Source organism: Elephantulus edwardii, unplaced genomic scaffold, assembly GCF_000299155.1.
Source record: "Elephantulus edwardii isolate Elephantulus edwardi_28Jun2011 unplaced genomic scaffold, EleEdw1.0 scaffold00050, whole genome shotgun sequence".
Taxonomy (NCBI): Eukaryota; Metazoa; Chordata; class Mammalia; order Macroscelidea; family Macroscelididae; genus Elephantulus; species Elephantulus edwardii.
Genome location: NW_006399800.1, coordinates 8,045,120 through 8,064,177, shown reverse-complemented (window position 1 = coordinate 8,064,177; position 19,058 = coordinate 8,045,120). Strand labels below are relative to the sequence as shown.

The window sequence follows — 19,058 nt, the reverse complement described above, 5'->3', positions numbered from 1 at the left end:
ACTCTGGAAACCCTATGAACCTGGAGAGAGGATGAAAGGCACCCAAGCGTCGAGGACTCTCCTTCATAGGGTCGCTATGAGTCGCCTGTGACTCGATGGCACTTAACAACAACAACAACAAAATTGAGATATGTTAATATTGTATTCACTTAAAGTGTACATATAACTCAATGAGTGTTTTCCCATGTGTAAAATGCCTGAGCAACCATAGGAACAATTAAGATAAAGTACATTCTCCTTGCCTGCTAAATTCTTTATGTTCCTTTGCAGTCCCTCTCTCTATCTGCCCCAGGAATCATTAATCTGCATTTTGTCACTACAGATTAATTTGCATTCAATAGAATTGTATATAAATAGAATGATACAGTATGTTCTCTTTTGTGTTCATTTTCATTCAAAATGTTCATCTTGAGATTCATTCATGTTAATACATGAAAGTGGTTTTTTCCATTGTTCTGCAGCATTCCATTGTATTGATATATTACATTTTTCCTTACCCATTCTTCCTATTGATGGGCATTTACATGGTTGCCAGTTTGAGGCTATTATGAACAAAGTTGCTATGAACTCATGAGCAAATTTGTGTATGACACAGGGTTTCATTGCTTATGAGTAAAAACCTATATCATAAGTATCTGATTAACATTTACTAAATCTGACACTTCCAAAATACCTTACTCCATGTTCAAAAGAAGGCAGAAGAGTTAGTTGCTGGACACATTTGAAAATATTTGGTACTGTAAAACTAATTTTAATAATTTCAAAACTTACTAGAGAGTCACCTAAGGGTCGGTTCTGACTCGATGGTACACAACAACAACTTTGAGTGTGTAGGGAGCTCTGGTGACCTAGTGGCTAAGGAGATACATTGCCAACACAATGAGAAGCTTTCCAATTGACCAGGTCCTTGGGAGAAAGATGGGAAACCAATCTCCTCCTATGTCATTTACAGCCTTGGAAAACCTGCTGGAGAGGCAGTTTTGAGTTGGTTCCAACTTCAAGCACATAATAACAACAGAATCAAGTTTGTAGCCAGCTCTGGTGATGTAGTCTGTAGCAAGTTGCACTGTTAACTCAAAGACTGGGTATATCAGACAATTCCAATCTATAATTCACTACTCTGGAGAAAGATAAGCAGTTTCCCATTAGATTTAGAGTCTCAGAAAAGCGATTGAAGATTAACACTAGTCAAAACTGATTCCATGCAATGGGTTTTTTTAGTTTATTGGGTGTGTCGTTATTATGTTCCAGTTGAATCAGAACTGACCCATAGGTGCAGTTCAGCTTCTTTCCACCAGACCACCAGAGTGTCCCTTTTTGGTATGTCGTTGTGTACCATATAGTTGGAACCGACCTATAGCTGACCCTCCAGTGAGTTTTCAGAGACAATTAATCGCAGGGGACGAGATCACTCTTCCTTCTCATGGAGCAGCTGGTGGCCTCAAACTGCTTGCCTTCAGAATTGCAGTGTAGTTTCTTGTCACCAGAGACCATATTTATATTGTTTTCCTCCACATGTATAGTACATATATTTGCATTTTCCTTCTCAGTTTACTTTCTAGTTACTAAATCCTCCTTTTCTTTGGAGAACTTTGCCTCTCCCTTCCCAGTGCCTGTCACTTGAGTCTCTCTCTCTCTCTCTCTCACACACACACACACACACACATATTGATGCATTTAACCCAAGCAGGACTCTTTTAGGACTAAAAATTGATGCTAGGCAACGAAAGAGCTAAAAACTGTGTAAGACTGAAGCTATACATGCTACCATGGAGAGAAAATCTGCCTGAGAACAATACAGCCCAAAGAAAAACAGGACAAAAAATAACAATACTGGGCCCTAAATACATATATCACTAAGATGTGATTCCAGTCCTCACAGAGCTCGCTGTAATCCAGTGGGATGAACACGATTACACAACCAAAGATAATATTATGTGGTAAGGACTATTCTAAATATATATGCAGGATAATTCACAAACAGAGGAGAAAGAAGTGTAAATCAGTTCATGAAAATATTCCTAGACTAGATGGTTGGAGCAATATCTTAAAGAATAATTGGGAATAATTAGCCATGGTCAGGGCTAGGGAGAATATCCCAGACAGAAGGCTTCTGACATTTGTCGCTGTTCTATATGTAAGGAAACACAACAGATCCCCTTCTTGCAATAATTTAATGAGCTTTAGTTTATTTGAATCCATTGTATGGCTATTATAAATAAGAATAGAATAATTCAAAATCGAAGACAAGATGATGGACTAGGCAGACAGGAGCCCATAATCCTCTTCAACTAAAATACCAGAACACAAAGATAGCAGTTATAGTGGGTAATACTGTAACTCAGAGTAAAAAGAAAAACATAAAGAAGTACTTCAAATACAAACTGAAGGCAGAAATGGAATGAGAATATTGACTAAGATGGCTGACAAAGGACACTGTAAACAGCTTGACAGCCATTTTGATTAGTGGGTTGGCTGGCTTGGGAATTTCGGACCAGAAGCTGTCTCTGCTTTTTCCCCATAACCTCCCAAGGATCAGGGGAGTGCCTTGGCCCCCTACTCTAACAAGGTAAATGGCAGTGTTCCTCCGACCCCATGCAGCCAAGCTCCACCTGAGGACAGGCCCACCTCATTTTATCTGATGCCTGGAGTGTGCACACTGCACTATTCATGTGGAGTAAAAAAAAGACTCAGTAACTTTTTAATAAAAATGAAAAAGAGAAAAAATCATAAAGAATGAGGACATACTAAAACAATAAAAATAAAAGAAATAATAAGAAAAGCTATAAATAAAATGAACTAATAATGTCTAGAAGTGATAATAGCCTCCCTGGTAGCACAGAATGTAATAATTGAGATACACATATTATTTTTAAACTTAGGAACTTAAAATTACATAAAAAGTGCAGTGAGAGAGAAACAAAGAGTAACCTATAAGGGAGAGCAGATAAGATTAAGTGCCGATTTCTCAGAAGAAATTATGTGAGCAAGAAGAGAGTGGAAAGCCATATATCAAACTCTCAAAGAACACAACGTCAACCAAGAATACTGTACCCAGCAAAGTTATCCATCAAATATGAAGGAGAGATCAAGATAATCCCTGAAAAGCAGAACCTAAGAGAGTTTGTAAAAACAAGACCAACATTGCAGGAAACATTGAGAGATGTCCTTATTACAGAGGTACCACAGAAAGCAGCATAGGCTAAAGTAACTAGCAACAACACCAAAAAGAATTCAACAAAATGGTATCAATAAAACCCTACCTTTCAATAATCACACTGAATGTGAATTGTTTGAATTCACCACTGAAGAGAAGAGTAACAGATTGGATTAAAAAACCAAAATCTATCAATATGCTTTCTACAAGAGACATACCTGGAAAATGAAGATAAAGAAAGACTAAGGATTGGAAAAAATATACCAAGCAAATGGCAACCAGAAAAAAGCAGGCGTTTTTGTTGTTGTTGTTGTTATGTGCCGTTGAGTCGCCTGTGACTCATAGCGACCCTCTGTACAACAGCCCTAAACTCCGCTCTGTCCTATGCCAATCGCACTGTCTCCGACACTCCCATCCCAATTATCCCAGTCACTGAATCAATCCACCTCATAGAGGGCCTTCCTCTCCTGCGCTGTCGCTCCACCCTCCCAAGCATGATGTCCCTCTCTAAGGACCGGTCTCTCCTCACAACATGTCCAAAGTATGTTAGATGGAGCCTCAGAATCCTTGCCTCCAAGGAGCCACCTGGTTTAACCCTTTCCAGGACAAATCTGTTTGTTTTCCTAGCAGTCCATGGTATTCTCAATACTCTTCTCCAGCACCACAGCTCAAAGGCATCAATTCTCCTTCTATCCTCCCTGGTCATTTTCCAACTTTCTGATGCATAACAAGTGATTGCGAAGACCATGGCTTGTATCAGACGCACCTTAGTCTCCAGAGAGACACCATTGCTCTTAAGTACTTTGGAGAGGTCCCTAACAGCAGACTTTCCCATGGCAATGCGCCTTTTAATTTCCTGGCTGCTGGTGCCAAGACTGTTGACTATGGAGCCAAGCAAACTAAAGCTGTGTACAATCTCAATCTCTTCACCATCCATCCTGATGCTGCCAATTGGTCCAGTGGTGAGAATCTTTGTCTTCTTGATATTGAGCCTCAATCCATATTGTAGGCTGCAGTCCTTGACGCTCTGCAGCAGGCGCTTCAGGTCCTCTTCAGTTTCAGCAAGCAGGGTTGTGTCATCCGCATAACGCAGATTGTTGATAAATCGTCCACCAATCTTGACCCCACATTTCTCCTCATAGAGCCCAGCCTCCCGGATAATCTGTTCTGCATATAGGTTGAAAAGGTATGGAGATAGGATGCATCCCTGGCGTACGCCCTTCCCAATTTTGAACCATGCAGTGTTTCCTTGCTCTGTTCTGACGACTGCCTCCTGGTCCAAGTATAAGTTTCGCATTAGAACGATCAAGTGTTCTGGGATTCCCATTCTTCTCAGAGTCAGCCACAGTTTGTTATGATCTACACATGATGTAGGTTGTTGAATTTTCCTCAGATCCTGATGCCATATTCTTCTTCATAGAGTCTAGCTTCATGAACTGTTTGCTCAGTAAACAGACTGAGTAAGTATGGGGAAGAATGAATCCCTGACACTTAAACAAAACTCTTCATGATTTCAAACCATGTAGTGTTTCCTTGTTCTGTTTAGACAACAGCTTCTTGGTCCAGGTATAGATAGCGTATAAGCACAATTAAGTATTTTGAGATACCCATTCCTCTCAATGTTTTCTGTAGTTTTTTGTATTCCACACAGTCAGATGACTTTGCCTTTCCATAAAGCACAATCATTTATCTTGTATTCTCCGCTTTCAGCCAGGATCCACCTGACATCAGCAGTGATAGCCCTGATGCCACAACCTTCTAAACCCAGCCTAAACTTCTGGAAGTTCTCTATCAATATTCCAGTCATTTTCTGCTATTAGATGCTGTCAAATTAGTTCGAATTCATGGAAAGCCATATATATATATATATATATATATATATACCAAACATCCCAGTTCCTTCATTATCTTCACAATCATTACTCCATCTGAGGCCTTTGTTGCAGCCATTGCATCAGGCTATTATTTTGGGAGCTTTTCTCTTTTTTAATAACCTTTCTTTCCAAGCATGATGTCTTCTCCTAGTGATATGCCCAAAGTATTACCAAATAATCCTTTACCACTGAGTTGATTCCAACTCTGGCAATTCTCCATGGGGTTTCTGAGGCTGTCATCTTCACCAGAGACTGTCCAACTTTCTCTTGTGGAGTAACTACTGTCTGTTGACTTCGAAGTTCCAGTGTTTCAGTTAGCAATTTAACAAGTAGCACACTGCACTCCCAGGTCTCTTTACTGCCTTTGGACTGTATATAAACCTAGAGTATCCTCTAGTAAACTTTTTTAAGGCTCTCCACAGTTTTGCTTCACTTTAAGTACAGTCTTCACCTCTCATTTAGATGCAAAATAATGCCTTTACCTATATTAGTATGATTTGCCTTCCATGTTCATTCCCACTTTATTTTGTTCTGCCTGTCTTTTCATCTTCTCTTTCTATTTAAATCTTACACAGCACTCTCTATCAATCTTAGGTTCATTCTCCACGGAGTCTTCCTTGACTTCTCTATCACATTTATGTATTTCCCATCCTGCCATCTGATAGTATTCATTGCTTTTTGTACGAACTTTATTAGCAGCATCTTATGCATAAATCTCAACTTCTAGTTGAAATACTAAGAGCCTCAGTGGTAGGTAAGACTATTGTCATTCTTGTATTCTTACAAGTAGATAACAGAGCATTGATAAATGTATTAGAATGTTTATTTAACCTCGTTTAATGAAAATTGTATTCTAATAAGAATGTATTATAAATACACAAATATTCTATTTCTCAATAATCTAACATTTCTCCTGGCTTTTTCTGTAGCCTACTTGGATACTTGAATGTGACGGACTTAAATAAAATGAGTGCCAATATTGCCTGGATTCCGTCGTTTCAATGAGATGGGATCTATATCCTCTATTTCACTTTCTCTCATTGCTTTCATGTTAAAACCAACTCATAGCTGACTCTCCAGCAGGCTTACAAAGGAAAATAGCATGGAAGGAGATTACCTATCCTTCTTCTGTGGAGCCACTGGTGGATTTGAACTACCGGAGAGGCGTGACCTTTAGATTAGCAGTGTAACTCTGTAAGGACTACGTCAACAGAGCTCACTCTATCTTCCTATTTATTTACATAATTTGAATGAAGTCAGACACTAAAGCATGGAACAAATATGGGAAGTGTATAAATCATTTAACCAGTGGAGGCTTTTTGAGTATGTGTATGTTTTCGAACCAAACAGAAACAATTACATTGAGATTGAAACAGCACTTGATTTAACCAAGTACCTTGCTGAAGAAGATGAAATCATAGTATGGCATGCAGTCTTGGCAAACCTGATAACCAGGGATCTTGTTTCTGATGTGAACAACTATCGTTTATACCCATTATTGAAGGTAACTTATTCTGTTATGTGGTTTCAGAAAAATCCTTTCTTCCTCTTTTGATACTCCGTCAACACCTGTAAGGCATGTCTTTATTGAAGTCAATGTCTATTAATACATATCCATTTTCTATGTTCACATTATATAGTATTACACTTCAAAGAATGAGAGACAAAGTTTATCTTCAGCATAAATCTGTTCTAGAAGATGAGTACGTAAGAAATTTGGAAGGATATTGTTTTATAAGCAAAGTAACTGTGTTCTTAAAATCCATAAGTGGATGATTTTGTTTACAGAAAAGAATAGTGTCTGCTAGCAGTTATTTCCACAAGATAAAAAGAATGATGTCTAATCACCCTATGTTCATAATTAAAATATTCTGATTAATACTTAAAATCGAAGAAGTATATTATTGAAAAAAAGAAAAGTTTTGAAGCAGGTTTTGATGTTGTTCTAAAGGAAGAAATGAGAATTCATGAATGAAGGCATATCATACCAGTATAGTTGGGGGAAAAAAATATAAAAGGAAGAGAGTATCATAGGAGTAGGTCATAAGTAGTGACCATAAGGAAGATGGCAAAGGAAAAATCCAAGAAAAGCTAGGGAGCAAACCTTACTGTTAGAGGCAACAGTAAACCTCAAGTGTGTGTGGTGGTGATTCCAGGTGAGTCTGTGAACCAGTCTGAGAGGGAGATGAAAAATGCCGAGAGGTTCCAGAATTTTCTTCTGCAATGTCCTAATGGAGATCTAGTTGATTATGGGCTGATTATGAATAAAAGGTGATGCTTAAATCTCTGCAAGATTGAGTTGTTCACTGAGAATATTTAATGACTTGGTAGTTCTGATTAAAGAAGTAAAAAACCATTAATGTTTGTTTTCAGAGAATTTAGATGAATAACATCTAGTTTGTTCCATGAGCTGTATTAGTAAAGGTACAGTTTCTAAAATCTTATTACTTACCAACTTATAGCCAAATTAAAGAAACTTTATTTCAGATTCAGAATTTTACTCAGTAGCCTTGGTGGTGAGTATTTGAATTTTGCCCAAGGCATAAATCAGTTCTTTTCTTGAAGGTAAATATACTTACTATGGGGTTTCTATGTGAAAAAGTCTAACATTTTTATTATTTTCTTCTATTTTGAAAACATTTGAAATGTTTAGAGTGATATTAAGTGATGATACAAGTAACTCTTGACTTTCAAAGGAGTAAATTTCTTATGATTTCATTAGTTATACTGAAGTAAATGGATTCTTTTTCTCTCACCTCCTGCCCCAGTATTGTTGCCTTTTATTATCAGTTGTTATTGTGTAATCAGCATGTTTAGAAATCCTACCTTTATTTGTCTTTAAGGGTTGGAATGAGAATAATGACAGCAGCAACTTAAATGCTGCAACATTGGATGTAGTCTATATGTACATATTACAATGGTAGGTGTATGGACAAATCAGACCACTGTCAATGCTGTTTGCCATAATTTGAATCCATCTTAAGTCAGCAGCTCTGGTGGCCTAGTGGTAAAGAGCTGCAAAGCCAAGCCAAAAGTCACACGGATTGAATCTGCCAGCCGCTCTATGGAACGAAGATGGACAATCTTCTCCCATGAGACTTACTGTCTCTGTAAATCTTCTGGAAGGTCAGCTATGAGTCAGTTCCAACTCAATAGGACCGAACAGCAACATCCTGTAATAGTTAATAATTATTAAGTTCTTCTTATGTGTCAGTGTGCTAAGTTGTTTGCATATTTATTTTCCTTAATCCTTATATAGCAATGTTGTTGCTCTGTACCATTGAGTACTCCAGTAAGTTTTCAAAGGCAGTAAATTGCACGGGAGGAGATTGCCTATTTTTCTCTCCAGGAGGAGATGGTGGATTCGAACTGCTTCCCTTTGAATTGATAGTCCAGTTCCTTATCACTAAGCTACCAGAGATCTCTAATAGAACTATAGTGTGAGTATTATTATAAACTTCATTTCACTTTTAAGAGAATTATTGAGTGGGGGAGAAATAAACCAGTTACATATTCAATAACAAATAAAAATCATTTTTGCAGAAATAACTGCTACTTCTCTATTAATGTCTTTCCAGATACAGAGAAATACAGCACGCTTAGTGTTGTGAGCCAGAAGTAACAGTTTACTTTCTTTAATGTTTATAGAAATATCTGTTAAAGAGACTTAACTCAATATGGAATACTTACGCAACCATCATTCGTGAAAATATAGCAGCACTAGAAGATGATTATTTAGCTATGTAAGTATTTTTAAAGTAGTCACAACTGAATAAAACAAATTCATTCATGTTAAGAAATAAATTTCCAGATTCCCAAAATAAAATATAAGTAACCGTGATTTCCTGAAGGAGTCCTGATGGCCAAAGCACGCAGCTGGTAACAGTAAAGTTCAGCTGTTCAAATGACCAGCTAATTTAAGGGAGAATGAAGAGACAGTTGAATTCCTTAAAGGTTATAGTCTTGTAAACCTTATGAGTAGTTGTACTCTGTCCTGCAGGATCTTATGAGTTATAGTCAATAAAGTATAAATAGACATTCTTTTGGTATTCTTTGCTTTCAGCTAGGATCAATTTGACATCAGTAATTATATTTCTGGTACCACAGCCTCTTCTAAATGTCTTTATGGGTCAGGATTGTCTCAGTGGCAGCAAATAGTTCACTGATAGATTCTATCTGATATTTAATAGCTTCTATGGTAATTTCACTGATGCCTTTGAGCTGTGGGGGTAGAGAAGAGTACTGAATAATCCCATTAACTGCCAAAAGAACCCTAAAATATGTCTTGGAGAAAGCGCAGTCAAAGTGTTCCTTGGAGGCCAAGATGATAAGGCTTCATCTCACAAACTTCTGGCATATTGCTAGGAGAGGCTGTTTCTTGGAGTGGGACATCATGCTTGAAAAGAGAAGAAAACCCTCAACCAGGTATATTGACACAATGACTGCTGCAATGGAAGTGTGAAGATGGCACAGGATAGGATAGAGTTCAGATCTGTTGTTCATAGGGTGTCTATGGGTTGTTCTTAACTCAATGGCATCTAACAACAACAATATTGTAATGTGCAGAGACCTTGAATGGAGAATAAAAAGGGAAGAACTTTCTCAGGATTTCTTAAGCTAAGGAACTAGAAACCCAATTATTTAGGGATGTTGTGGGCAAAATCTTGAATGGCCCAAGAAATATCAAACAAAGATGGAGGAATTGCACAGAGTCATTATACCAAAAAGAATTGGCTAACACTGAAATATTTCAGCAAGTCCAGTATGCTCAAGAGTCAATGATAACTACAGAAAAAATTCAAGCTGTACTGAAGGTGTTGGCAAAAAGTAAGGCCCAAGAATAGATGTGATACCAATTGAAATGCTTCAGTTGACAGATGCAGCCCTGGATGCACCATTATATGCCAGGAGATTTGAAGGACAGCTGCCTTGCCAACTGACAAGAAGAAATCTATGTTTGTTGCCATTCCTAAGAAAAGTGATTCAACAGAATGTGGAAATTCTCGAACAATATCATTAATGTCACACACAAGGAAAATCCTGCTGAGGATCATTCAAAACTGGTTAGAATAATACATAAGCAGAGAAATGCCAGACATTGAGCCTCGGTTTATAAGAAGTTGTGGCACCAGAGATATAATTGCTGATATCAGACAGATCCTGGCTGAAAGCAAAAATATTAGAAGAATGTCCGTTTGTGCTTTATTGATTATTCAAAGGCATTTGACTGTATAGATTATAACTAATTATGGTTAACATTAAGAGAATTCCAGAACACATGATTGTGCTCATGCAAAACCTATAACTAGACCAAGTGGCTGTTGTGCAAACAAAGAAAGGGATTTTCCAAATCTAATCATTTGAGAAGCCTGTCTCTGGAGAAAATATCACTTCAGAATTGGAGATAAACTTGAAGCACATACTGCAGAAGGTTAAACACTGCAGTCTTTGATATGAATTATATCTCAACTTCAAGAAAACAAAACCCCTCACCACTGGACCAATAAGCAACACCAGAATGGACAGAGAAAGGGTTGAGACTGTCAGTGACTTCATCTTACTTAGATCCACAATCAGTAAACTTGGTACCAGCAGTCAGAAGATCAGAAAACATATTTTACTGGGAAAGTCTGTAGTCAAGAAGCTTTCCAAATTATTGAAGAGTGATTATGTAAGTTTGAGGACTAAGATGCTTCTTATTCAGGCCACGGTCTTTTCAGTCACCTGCTATGCATCTACCAACTGAACAGTGATTAAAGATGAAAGAAGAAGAATTTATGCCTTTGAACTGTAATGTTGAAGAAGAGTACTGAAGATCCCATGGACTGCCAAAAGAACAGATATGTCTTGGAGAAGATGCAACCAGAGTGCTCCTTTGGAAGCAAAAATGATGGAGTTTTGTCTCACACACTTTGGGCATGTTGATAAGAGAGGTTATTCCTTGGAGAAAGACAACGTTCTTGGAAAGGTGGAGGGCCAGTGTAAGAGAGGAAAACTCTCAACAAGGTGAATTGACATAGTGACTGTTGCAATGGGTTTGAGTGTGTCAGAGATTGTAAGGGTGGAACAAGATAGGACAGAGTTCAGATCAGTTGTTCATATGGCCACTATTAGTCATATTTGACTTGATGGTACCTAACAATAACAACATGATAATGAAGGAAGAAGTTCAAGCTGTAATGAAGGCATTAGCAAAATATAAGGCCCAAGATACCAAATGAAATGTTTCAAATGGCAGGTGCAGCTCACCAGTCTATGCCCAGAAATTTGGAGGACAGTTGTCTGGTCAAATGACTGGAAGAGATCCATATTTGACCCATTCCCAAGAAAAGTGATCCAACAGAATATAGAAATTATCAAACAATATACTTAATATCCGTATGCAAGCAAAATGCTCCTGAAAATAATTTAGAAATGGCTATAATAGTACATAGACAAACAACTGTCAAAAGTTCAGACTGGATTTAGGAAAGGCCATGGCACCACTGATATCATTGCTGGTGTCTTGGCTGGATGGATCTTGGCTGAAAGCAAAGAATACCAGCAGAATGTTTATTTGTGCTTTATTGATTATGCAAAGGTATTTGACTCTGTGGATTATAACAAATTATGACGGATACTGAGAAGAATGGAAATTCCAGAATACTTAATTACATTTATAAAAAATCTATATCTAGACCTAGAAGTTACTGTGCAAACAGAGCAAGAGAGCACTGCATGATTTAAAACCAAGAAAAGTGTACCTCAGGGATGTATTCCTTTCTCCATACCTATTCAGTCGGTATGGTGAACAAAGCATTTGAGAAGCGGGCATCATGAATAACATCAAAACTGAAGGAAGACTAATTAATTATCTGCCTGTTTTATGCATCTGACAACCACCTTGTAGGCTGAAAGGGAGGAGGACTTGAAGCGCTTGCTGCAGAAAATCAGAAACTACAGCCATCAAAATAAACTGCATCTTAACATCAAGAAGACAAAAATTATTACCCTGGACTGATAGGCAACATCATGATTGTTGGTTTTGTTAGATGAGTACAACTCATAGTGACCCTATGAACAACAGATCTGAACCAGTTCTATCTTGTGCCATCATCATCATCTCAGTCACTGTATCAATCTGTATCATTGAGATTCTTCCTGTCTTTTGCTGACCCTCCACCTTTCCTTGCATGAAATTCCTTTCCAAGGAATAGCCTCTCCTAGCAACATGCACAGAGTAGGAGATCATTAGGGTAGATGGAGAAAAGATTGAAGTTGGCAATGATCTTATCTTACTTAGACCTACAACCAACAGCCTTGTTACCAGAAGTCATGATTTCAGAAGGCATACTACATCGGGAAAGTAGGCTGGTCAAGGAAGGACCTCTCCAAAATACTGAAGAGCAAAATGATGTCAATTTAAAGATGAAGGTGCACCTGATTCAAGTCATGGTCTTTTCCACCATTTGCTATGCATATGAGAGCTGGACTCTGAATAAGGATGACAGAAGAATTGATGCATTTGAATTGTGGTATTGGAGGAGAGTTGTGAATGGCTCATGAACTGCCAAAGGAACAAATATACATATCTTGCAGATAGTATAACCAGAATGCTCCTTGGAAGCAAGGATAGTGAAGCTTTGTCTCATAGGGCATGTTGTCAGGAGAGGCGAATCCTTGGAAAGAAAGATAATAGTTAAAAAGATAGAGGATCAATATAATAGAAGAACACCCTAAATAAGATAGATTGATACAGTGATTGTGGCAATGGGCTCAAATGTGTCTGAGTTGATAAGGACGAGGCAGGATAGGAGAGGGTTTAGGGTGCTGTTCATAGAGTTGTTGCTGGCTCCTAATAACAACAACAGCAACATATTTTTTTTTCAAATGAATAGAATTTCCTCCCAAGATTCAGATGCATCTTAGGAGTCATCCAGCCTCATTTTTGTGGCTGGAAAACTCCTAGCTATCACTCATCAGCCTGCAAACAGCTCCTTTTTCGGAGACATAGATACCATCCAAATATTTTCGGATATCCTGTTTTTAATTGTTTTAGCTTGCTAAATCAAAGCAGATGAATTTGATACAAGCTGAATGTCATTTCCTTCAAGTATTAACTCATCTTTCTGGGCTTGTGATACTGGACAAACAAAACCCAATCTCATTTGAACCCTCTGAATATATTTTTCACCCAAGACGTTTCTAATTTCAATCCGAGATCTGCTCTCCTGAATCACAACATAGATGAGGAAATGAACATACTAAGACCTCATCCTGCAACAAAAGCCCATATAACACCCTTGATAATGTTCTGTACATGGCTACAGATGGTGAAAACAGTAGCCAGTTCCTTTCTGTTCCCCAGTTTGTCAACGCAAAGCCTCTTCTTTTTCTTTCCAAGGAGACATGATTGAAGTCCCTCCATAAGGTTCCCCATGAGCACGAGCCTTTCACAACTTGTGTGGCCTTTCAGAGTCTGGTTGCTCAGAATGGTCTTCATTCCCGTAGTAAATGTGGCAAAGAGCAACATATGATGTTTGACAACAGTAGTTCTGGGATTGGTGGGGTACATATGTCCTAATAGAGAATAATAATTGGGGATTTTAATTTACATGCAAAGATATATAATCATATGCAAAGCAGGCTGTAGTTTTGTTTCTCAAATCTTAGTCTAACACATGAAATTCCAAGAGATTCCTACTATTGGTGAAGCTTTGTGATATGCAAATCCAACCTGTAATAATGGACTGAAGGGCCTGGGAAAGCTACAGGGGACAAAAGTGTCCTTGACATATTATTGGTTACAAAATATTTATATTATGCAGATCTGATGGAGAAGAGAAATAATGAAGCAGTCACTTTTCTTTAAGCATGAGTCAAGTTTTGCAGGTTGCTTTCAGATCACTGGTTTGGTGAAGAGCATAAACATATTTTTTTTTAATGATGTGGGAATCAAGTGAAAGTCCAAGTGGACCTGGTGACACTGCTGGCCTCTCTGTAACACAAGGCACATGTTGTAAGCTGAGTTTCTAGGTACAGCAGGGATTTGTAGTCAATACACACAACAGCACAGAACTTTTATCTAGATACCCTTTCTGGTCAGCACCAAATTCAAATCAATTAAATAAGAAATACAAGATATACAAAATGTGACTGACTATTCTCTTTCAAGAATAAACCTTCAAGGGAGGAAAAAGTGATGTTACATAGGGTATAAAGGGTTAGTGTCTGGGAAGATTTGGCATTAAATGCATAAGTAGGTGGAAGACTTGAGGACAAGATGGAGTAGAGAGTGGGTAGGCAAGTTGTGTGAATACAGGGAAGGGTGAAAATGTGCTCAGTCAAGTAGCCTGTATTTTCGTCACCCATAGCTTTCATTCTCATTAGTCTCACTGAAGTGGCTTACTTTGTACATGTAGCAGTCTGGGACTAGTGCTTTTCTGGATTTGAGAAATTAGCACTTCCACAGAACTCTGTCTCACTTCAGCCAGCTTGGGGGTTGGGATGGGTGAAGAGATGAGATTTGTAAATGAATTTCCAGAAGTGTCTCCACCCTTGGACATTCCACTTCTGCTCAAGGTCAGGCCAGGTCAGGTTGAAGCTAAACAGTGAAATAGTGGACATGTTTCTCTTGCATTTTCATAAGACCAGGCTGGATGTTTTGGTGTTGTGGGGTGTGTTTGGGTTTTTCTTATCCTTCACTCCCAGTTTGAAGATGATAGGAAGACACACTGCGATCATCAGTTTGGGTTGGTTTTGTTAGTTTTTTGGTTTGTTTGTTTTTTAATGTATTATTCTTCATTGGAATAATGAAAAGCTTTTCATATTGCTCTTCTTGGAGGCAAAGATGATGAACTTTCATCTTACATACTTTGAGAATGTTGCTAGGAGAGGCTATTCCTTGAAGAGGGATATTGTGTTTGGGAAAGTGGAGAGATGGAGAAAAAGAAGAAGACCCTTAACAAGATGCATTGACACAATGACTCCTGCAGTGTGCAGGTGTGACACAATGCCACACATTGTGACACAACACATTTCTGACACAATGTGTCAGAAGCTGTAAGGATGGCACAGGGTAGAGAGGGTTCTGTTGTTCACGGGGTCACTATGGGTCATAATTGACCCGACGGCACCTAAGGACAACACAAACATTGCCGTTCATTATGTTCTTCTGAATTTCTTTTGCTTTGAATCACAACACATTCCTTTAACTAAATACCAACCAGTTAATTCCGACCCCTAGCAATTCTGTAGGGTAGGGAAGAAACCTCCCATTCAGTTTCCAAGAGTATGAATCTTTATGGACGCAAACTGCCTCATCTTTCTCCCATAGAGCTATTGGTGGCTTCAGTCTCCTGACCCCCTGGTTGCCCAGTGTCTTAACCACAATGCCTTAAGAGCTCCACATGCCCTTGTTGTTGGTGATTGCCGTCGAGTCAAGCGTGGCTCATAGTGACTCTATGAACAAAAGACCTAATGCCTTTCCGTAACTACCATCATTTCTCCATGTTACATGTCCTTCCGAGGCAAGAAAAGCAAAACAAAACAATTAAAACACCTCTTTCTACTTCCCTAAAGTGGAATGTACATTACTGAAGGTTCTCCCTTCAGCGGCTCTTCATTCTCCTTTACTTTTAGAGAGAAAGGACTCAATTTTTAAGCACTTTATATCCTATTCTCTAAAGGGATTTTTTAAATCCATGAGGCAATTATTGTAAAAGGGAGGAAAAGTAAATTGACCACAGATGTGGAGTGTGTGTACACCCACGTGTGTTTGAGGGGGATGAAGGATAGCAGTAATTTATTACTAACTTTCAAAAAAAACACCAGACTTAAAAGCTTTTTGGTGGCCCAGAGCCGCTCAGCAAGTAATCTGATGAATCTTAAATATGTTTGTCATCCACAAAGCTCCTTTGTAAAAAACTGATGTTATTGAAAGGATGTTTTTAAAACACCATTCTCTTTTTAAATGCACTCTTAGAGGCAGACAATAAATTTAGTAATGCAAAATGAACTCTTTTCTTTCAAGATTATCACTGGAAACACTCTTTGGAACTGCATGTTGGTTGGGCCTTGAAGACTGTTTGCAGTTGTCAAGAGAACTCTTCAGAAAATGGATGCATAATCCAGAGAATGAGTAAGTGTAATTTCTGTTGTTTCTGTGCTGTTTCAGCTCTTCAAATATTTTCTTTAAGAAAAAATCTAGTATGGCAGGAGAAAAATGGGCAATCTTCTTCTGCGCGATGAACCACTTCTGAAAACTCACTGGAGGGTCAGCTATGGGTCGGTTCCGACTTGATGGTACACAGCAGCAACAATAGTACAGAGATAGGTTTAACAATTTCATTCATTGTCAGTAAGTTAATTCTGACTCAGGACTATCTTCCTTTGGGCTTCTGAAGCTGTCCATCTATATAGAAGGAGACTGCCCACCTTTCTCCCATGTTCGATTCAAATAGCTGACATTTTCCATTAAGTGCCTGATACATGTTGCTGAGGTTCCCATACATAACAACTGAAGATTAGAATTTATCCAGAGAATTGTTATCCAAGACTTGTCATTGCCAAGATATTCTCTAATGAATGCTTATTTTCAGTCTTATGTAGGTTGTTCGTCATAATTTTTATCATTGTTATATATTTAAATTCATTAGAATGGGTCTTTTCCCCTCTGAATTTGCTGTCTCCCTGAGTACTGAGATTAAAACTGTCATTTTGGTTTATTGTCTCTAATATTTTATCTCTAACAAACTCTCAGGAAATGCAAATAATGACATAGAAGATTGAACTGAACTATCAACACACATGAACACACACACACACACACACACACACACACACACACACACACACTCTTTATATCACTCCAATTGACTTCTCCTTTAAACTCCTCACTTTCTAATTTACTATTTTATCACTGTGATATTAGAGCTAATGTTAGTTTCTATAATTGCCACCCTAGATCCCTACTTTTCATTCTTATATCAGATATCATAATTTTTTCTAAATTTATATTTTTAAATATAAGTCAATACAAACAATCCTGTAATTGAACTACCGTGAGAGATTTTATTACATGTTATGTCTTTCAGAATACCTTACCCAATTAAAAATGAGATCTTATGCTATGGCATTGCCTTGGGAAATGATAAAGAATGGGAGTTTTTGTTCAAGATCTACACTAATATAACAAATGAAGATGAAAGGTTTCAACTTGCTTATGCTCTGGGCTGCAGTAAAGAGCCGTGGATACTTCGGAGGTGATTATGATAATTTTACCTTGGAAGTTTCTGGGGCAGGAATTCAGTCATAAATCCAAAGGGAGAAAAGTAGAAATGTAACAATATTTCATTTAAACAATGCCTATTTGTGCATTACTAGTTTAGAGCCATATGGTATTTTAAATCCATTTCTTTAAAGTCACATTTTATATTAGATTCTTGTTTATTTGTCTTTTTTTAAAAAATGCACTTTTCCAGATATATGGAATATGCCATTACTGCATCACCATTCAATTTTAATGAAACAAATATAATTGAAGTTGTGGCAGCATCATCTGAAGTCGGTCGGTACATTGCAAAGGACTTTTTAGTTAATAACTGGCAAGCTGTGAGTGAAAGGTAAGAAGGAAACTAAACCTTCTATTTGATTCAGTTCACTGGAAATTCTGCTTTAGTCTAGATACGTCACTAAAGTCCTTTGTGTTGACTTCAAAAGTTGTCATTTTCTTTGCATTTGATTTTACTATAATTTGAAGACAAGATTGTTTGTTCTCAGCTTTAGCTTTCCATGTGAAAATGGATTTGCATGAGAATGCTTATTTGCTTCCATTTCCCCACTGTATTTACTAAGGAGTTTCTCTTGAAGCACAGGTTACAGCATGTTATGTTTTTGATATGTGTATACCACTCATTCATTTTGAAGAATATCACTATATCGTTGGGGGGGGGAGCTAAATTAATGCTCAGGATCGTTAGCCATTTAAAAACAAAAATAAAGACAAAACCTCACCAAACTCACTGCCGTTAACCCAATTCCAACTAAAGTGACCTTGCAGAGAGATGCAAATCAAAACTACAATAAGAAATCAAAACTATAATGAGATACTGTCTCCTCCAGCAAAAATGACAAATACTAATGGTGAGGTTACTAGGGAGATTGGAACTTTTATACACTGTAGGTGAGAATTGTAAAATTGTACACCACTGTGGAAAATGATAAACATTTCTTTAAAAAACGAGAAATAGAAATTCGTTACAATCTGATAATCCTACTGTTAACTCTGTTGACCTAGTGATAAGAATTTTTGCTGCAATCTCAAAGACTTGTGGTTCAAATCCACCAGTTGCTCCACAGGAAAAAGCTGGGAAGTTTCCTCCCATGAGATTTGCTGAAAAATCCACTGGAGGGTCAGCTAGGGTTCTGATGCTACTGTAAAACAACAACAACTATACATTCTAGAGAAATAGAGCAGTAACACAACTAGATATATGCACAACTATGTGATTAATGCATTGTTCACAATAACATAAAGATGGAAACATTCTAAATGTACATCAATAGATGAATAGAAAAGCCAAGATGTGGTACTTACATACAATGAAATATTGCACAATCATAAAGAATAGTATTAAGTCCGTAAAACTCGTTATGACGAGGATGAATTTGGAGAACATCATGCTAAGTGAAATGAGTCTATCACAAAATAACTAGTATTGAATGAAACACATTTTATAAAATGTTAAAAATGTATTTATAAGCAGAATGCAGAATTTGATGGTTGATAATGTTAGGAGAAAGATAAAAGGAGTATAACTTTTTAGAAAGTAAATATGTGTCAATTCTGCTGAAGAGAAAAGCAATACATAATACCAGCAAAGAAGACAGCACAATGTGATCAAGGTAAATGAACTCACCATGAGTTACAAAAGAATGAAGAACAGCTACAGTAAATGTCATAAGGTACACAACAGCAGTAATAACAACCAAAAGATTAGGAGAAGGTAGATAAACATGCTTTATAAACATGATAGGGAATATGGAAG

The 19,058-nt window shown here is 37.6% G+C and overlaps 1 protein-coding gene across 1 annotated transcript in view; it reads left to right on the top strand.

The window, feature by feature from the left end:
- The window catches only part of LOC102864573 (aminopeptidase Q-like), a 154,714-nt gene that overhangs the window by 87,654 nt on the left and 48,002 nt on the right, over positions 1-19,058 (top strand). The window contains exons 14-18 of the mRNA XM_006886668.1: positions 6,382-6,535; positions 8,680-8,774; positions 16,043-16,150; positions 17,106-17,273; positions 17,493-17,633. Coding sequence (XP_006886730.1) covers positions 6,382-6,535; positions 8,680-8,774; positions 16,043-16,150; positions 17,106-17,273; positions 17,493-17,633 — 666 coding nt within the window. The remainder of the gene's footprint in view (positions 1-6,381; positions 6,536-8,679; positions 8,775-16,042; positions 16,151-17,105; positions 17,274-17,492; positions 17,634-19,058) is intronic.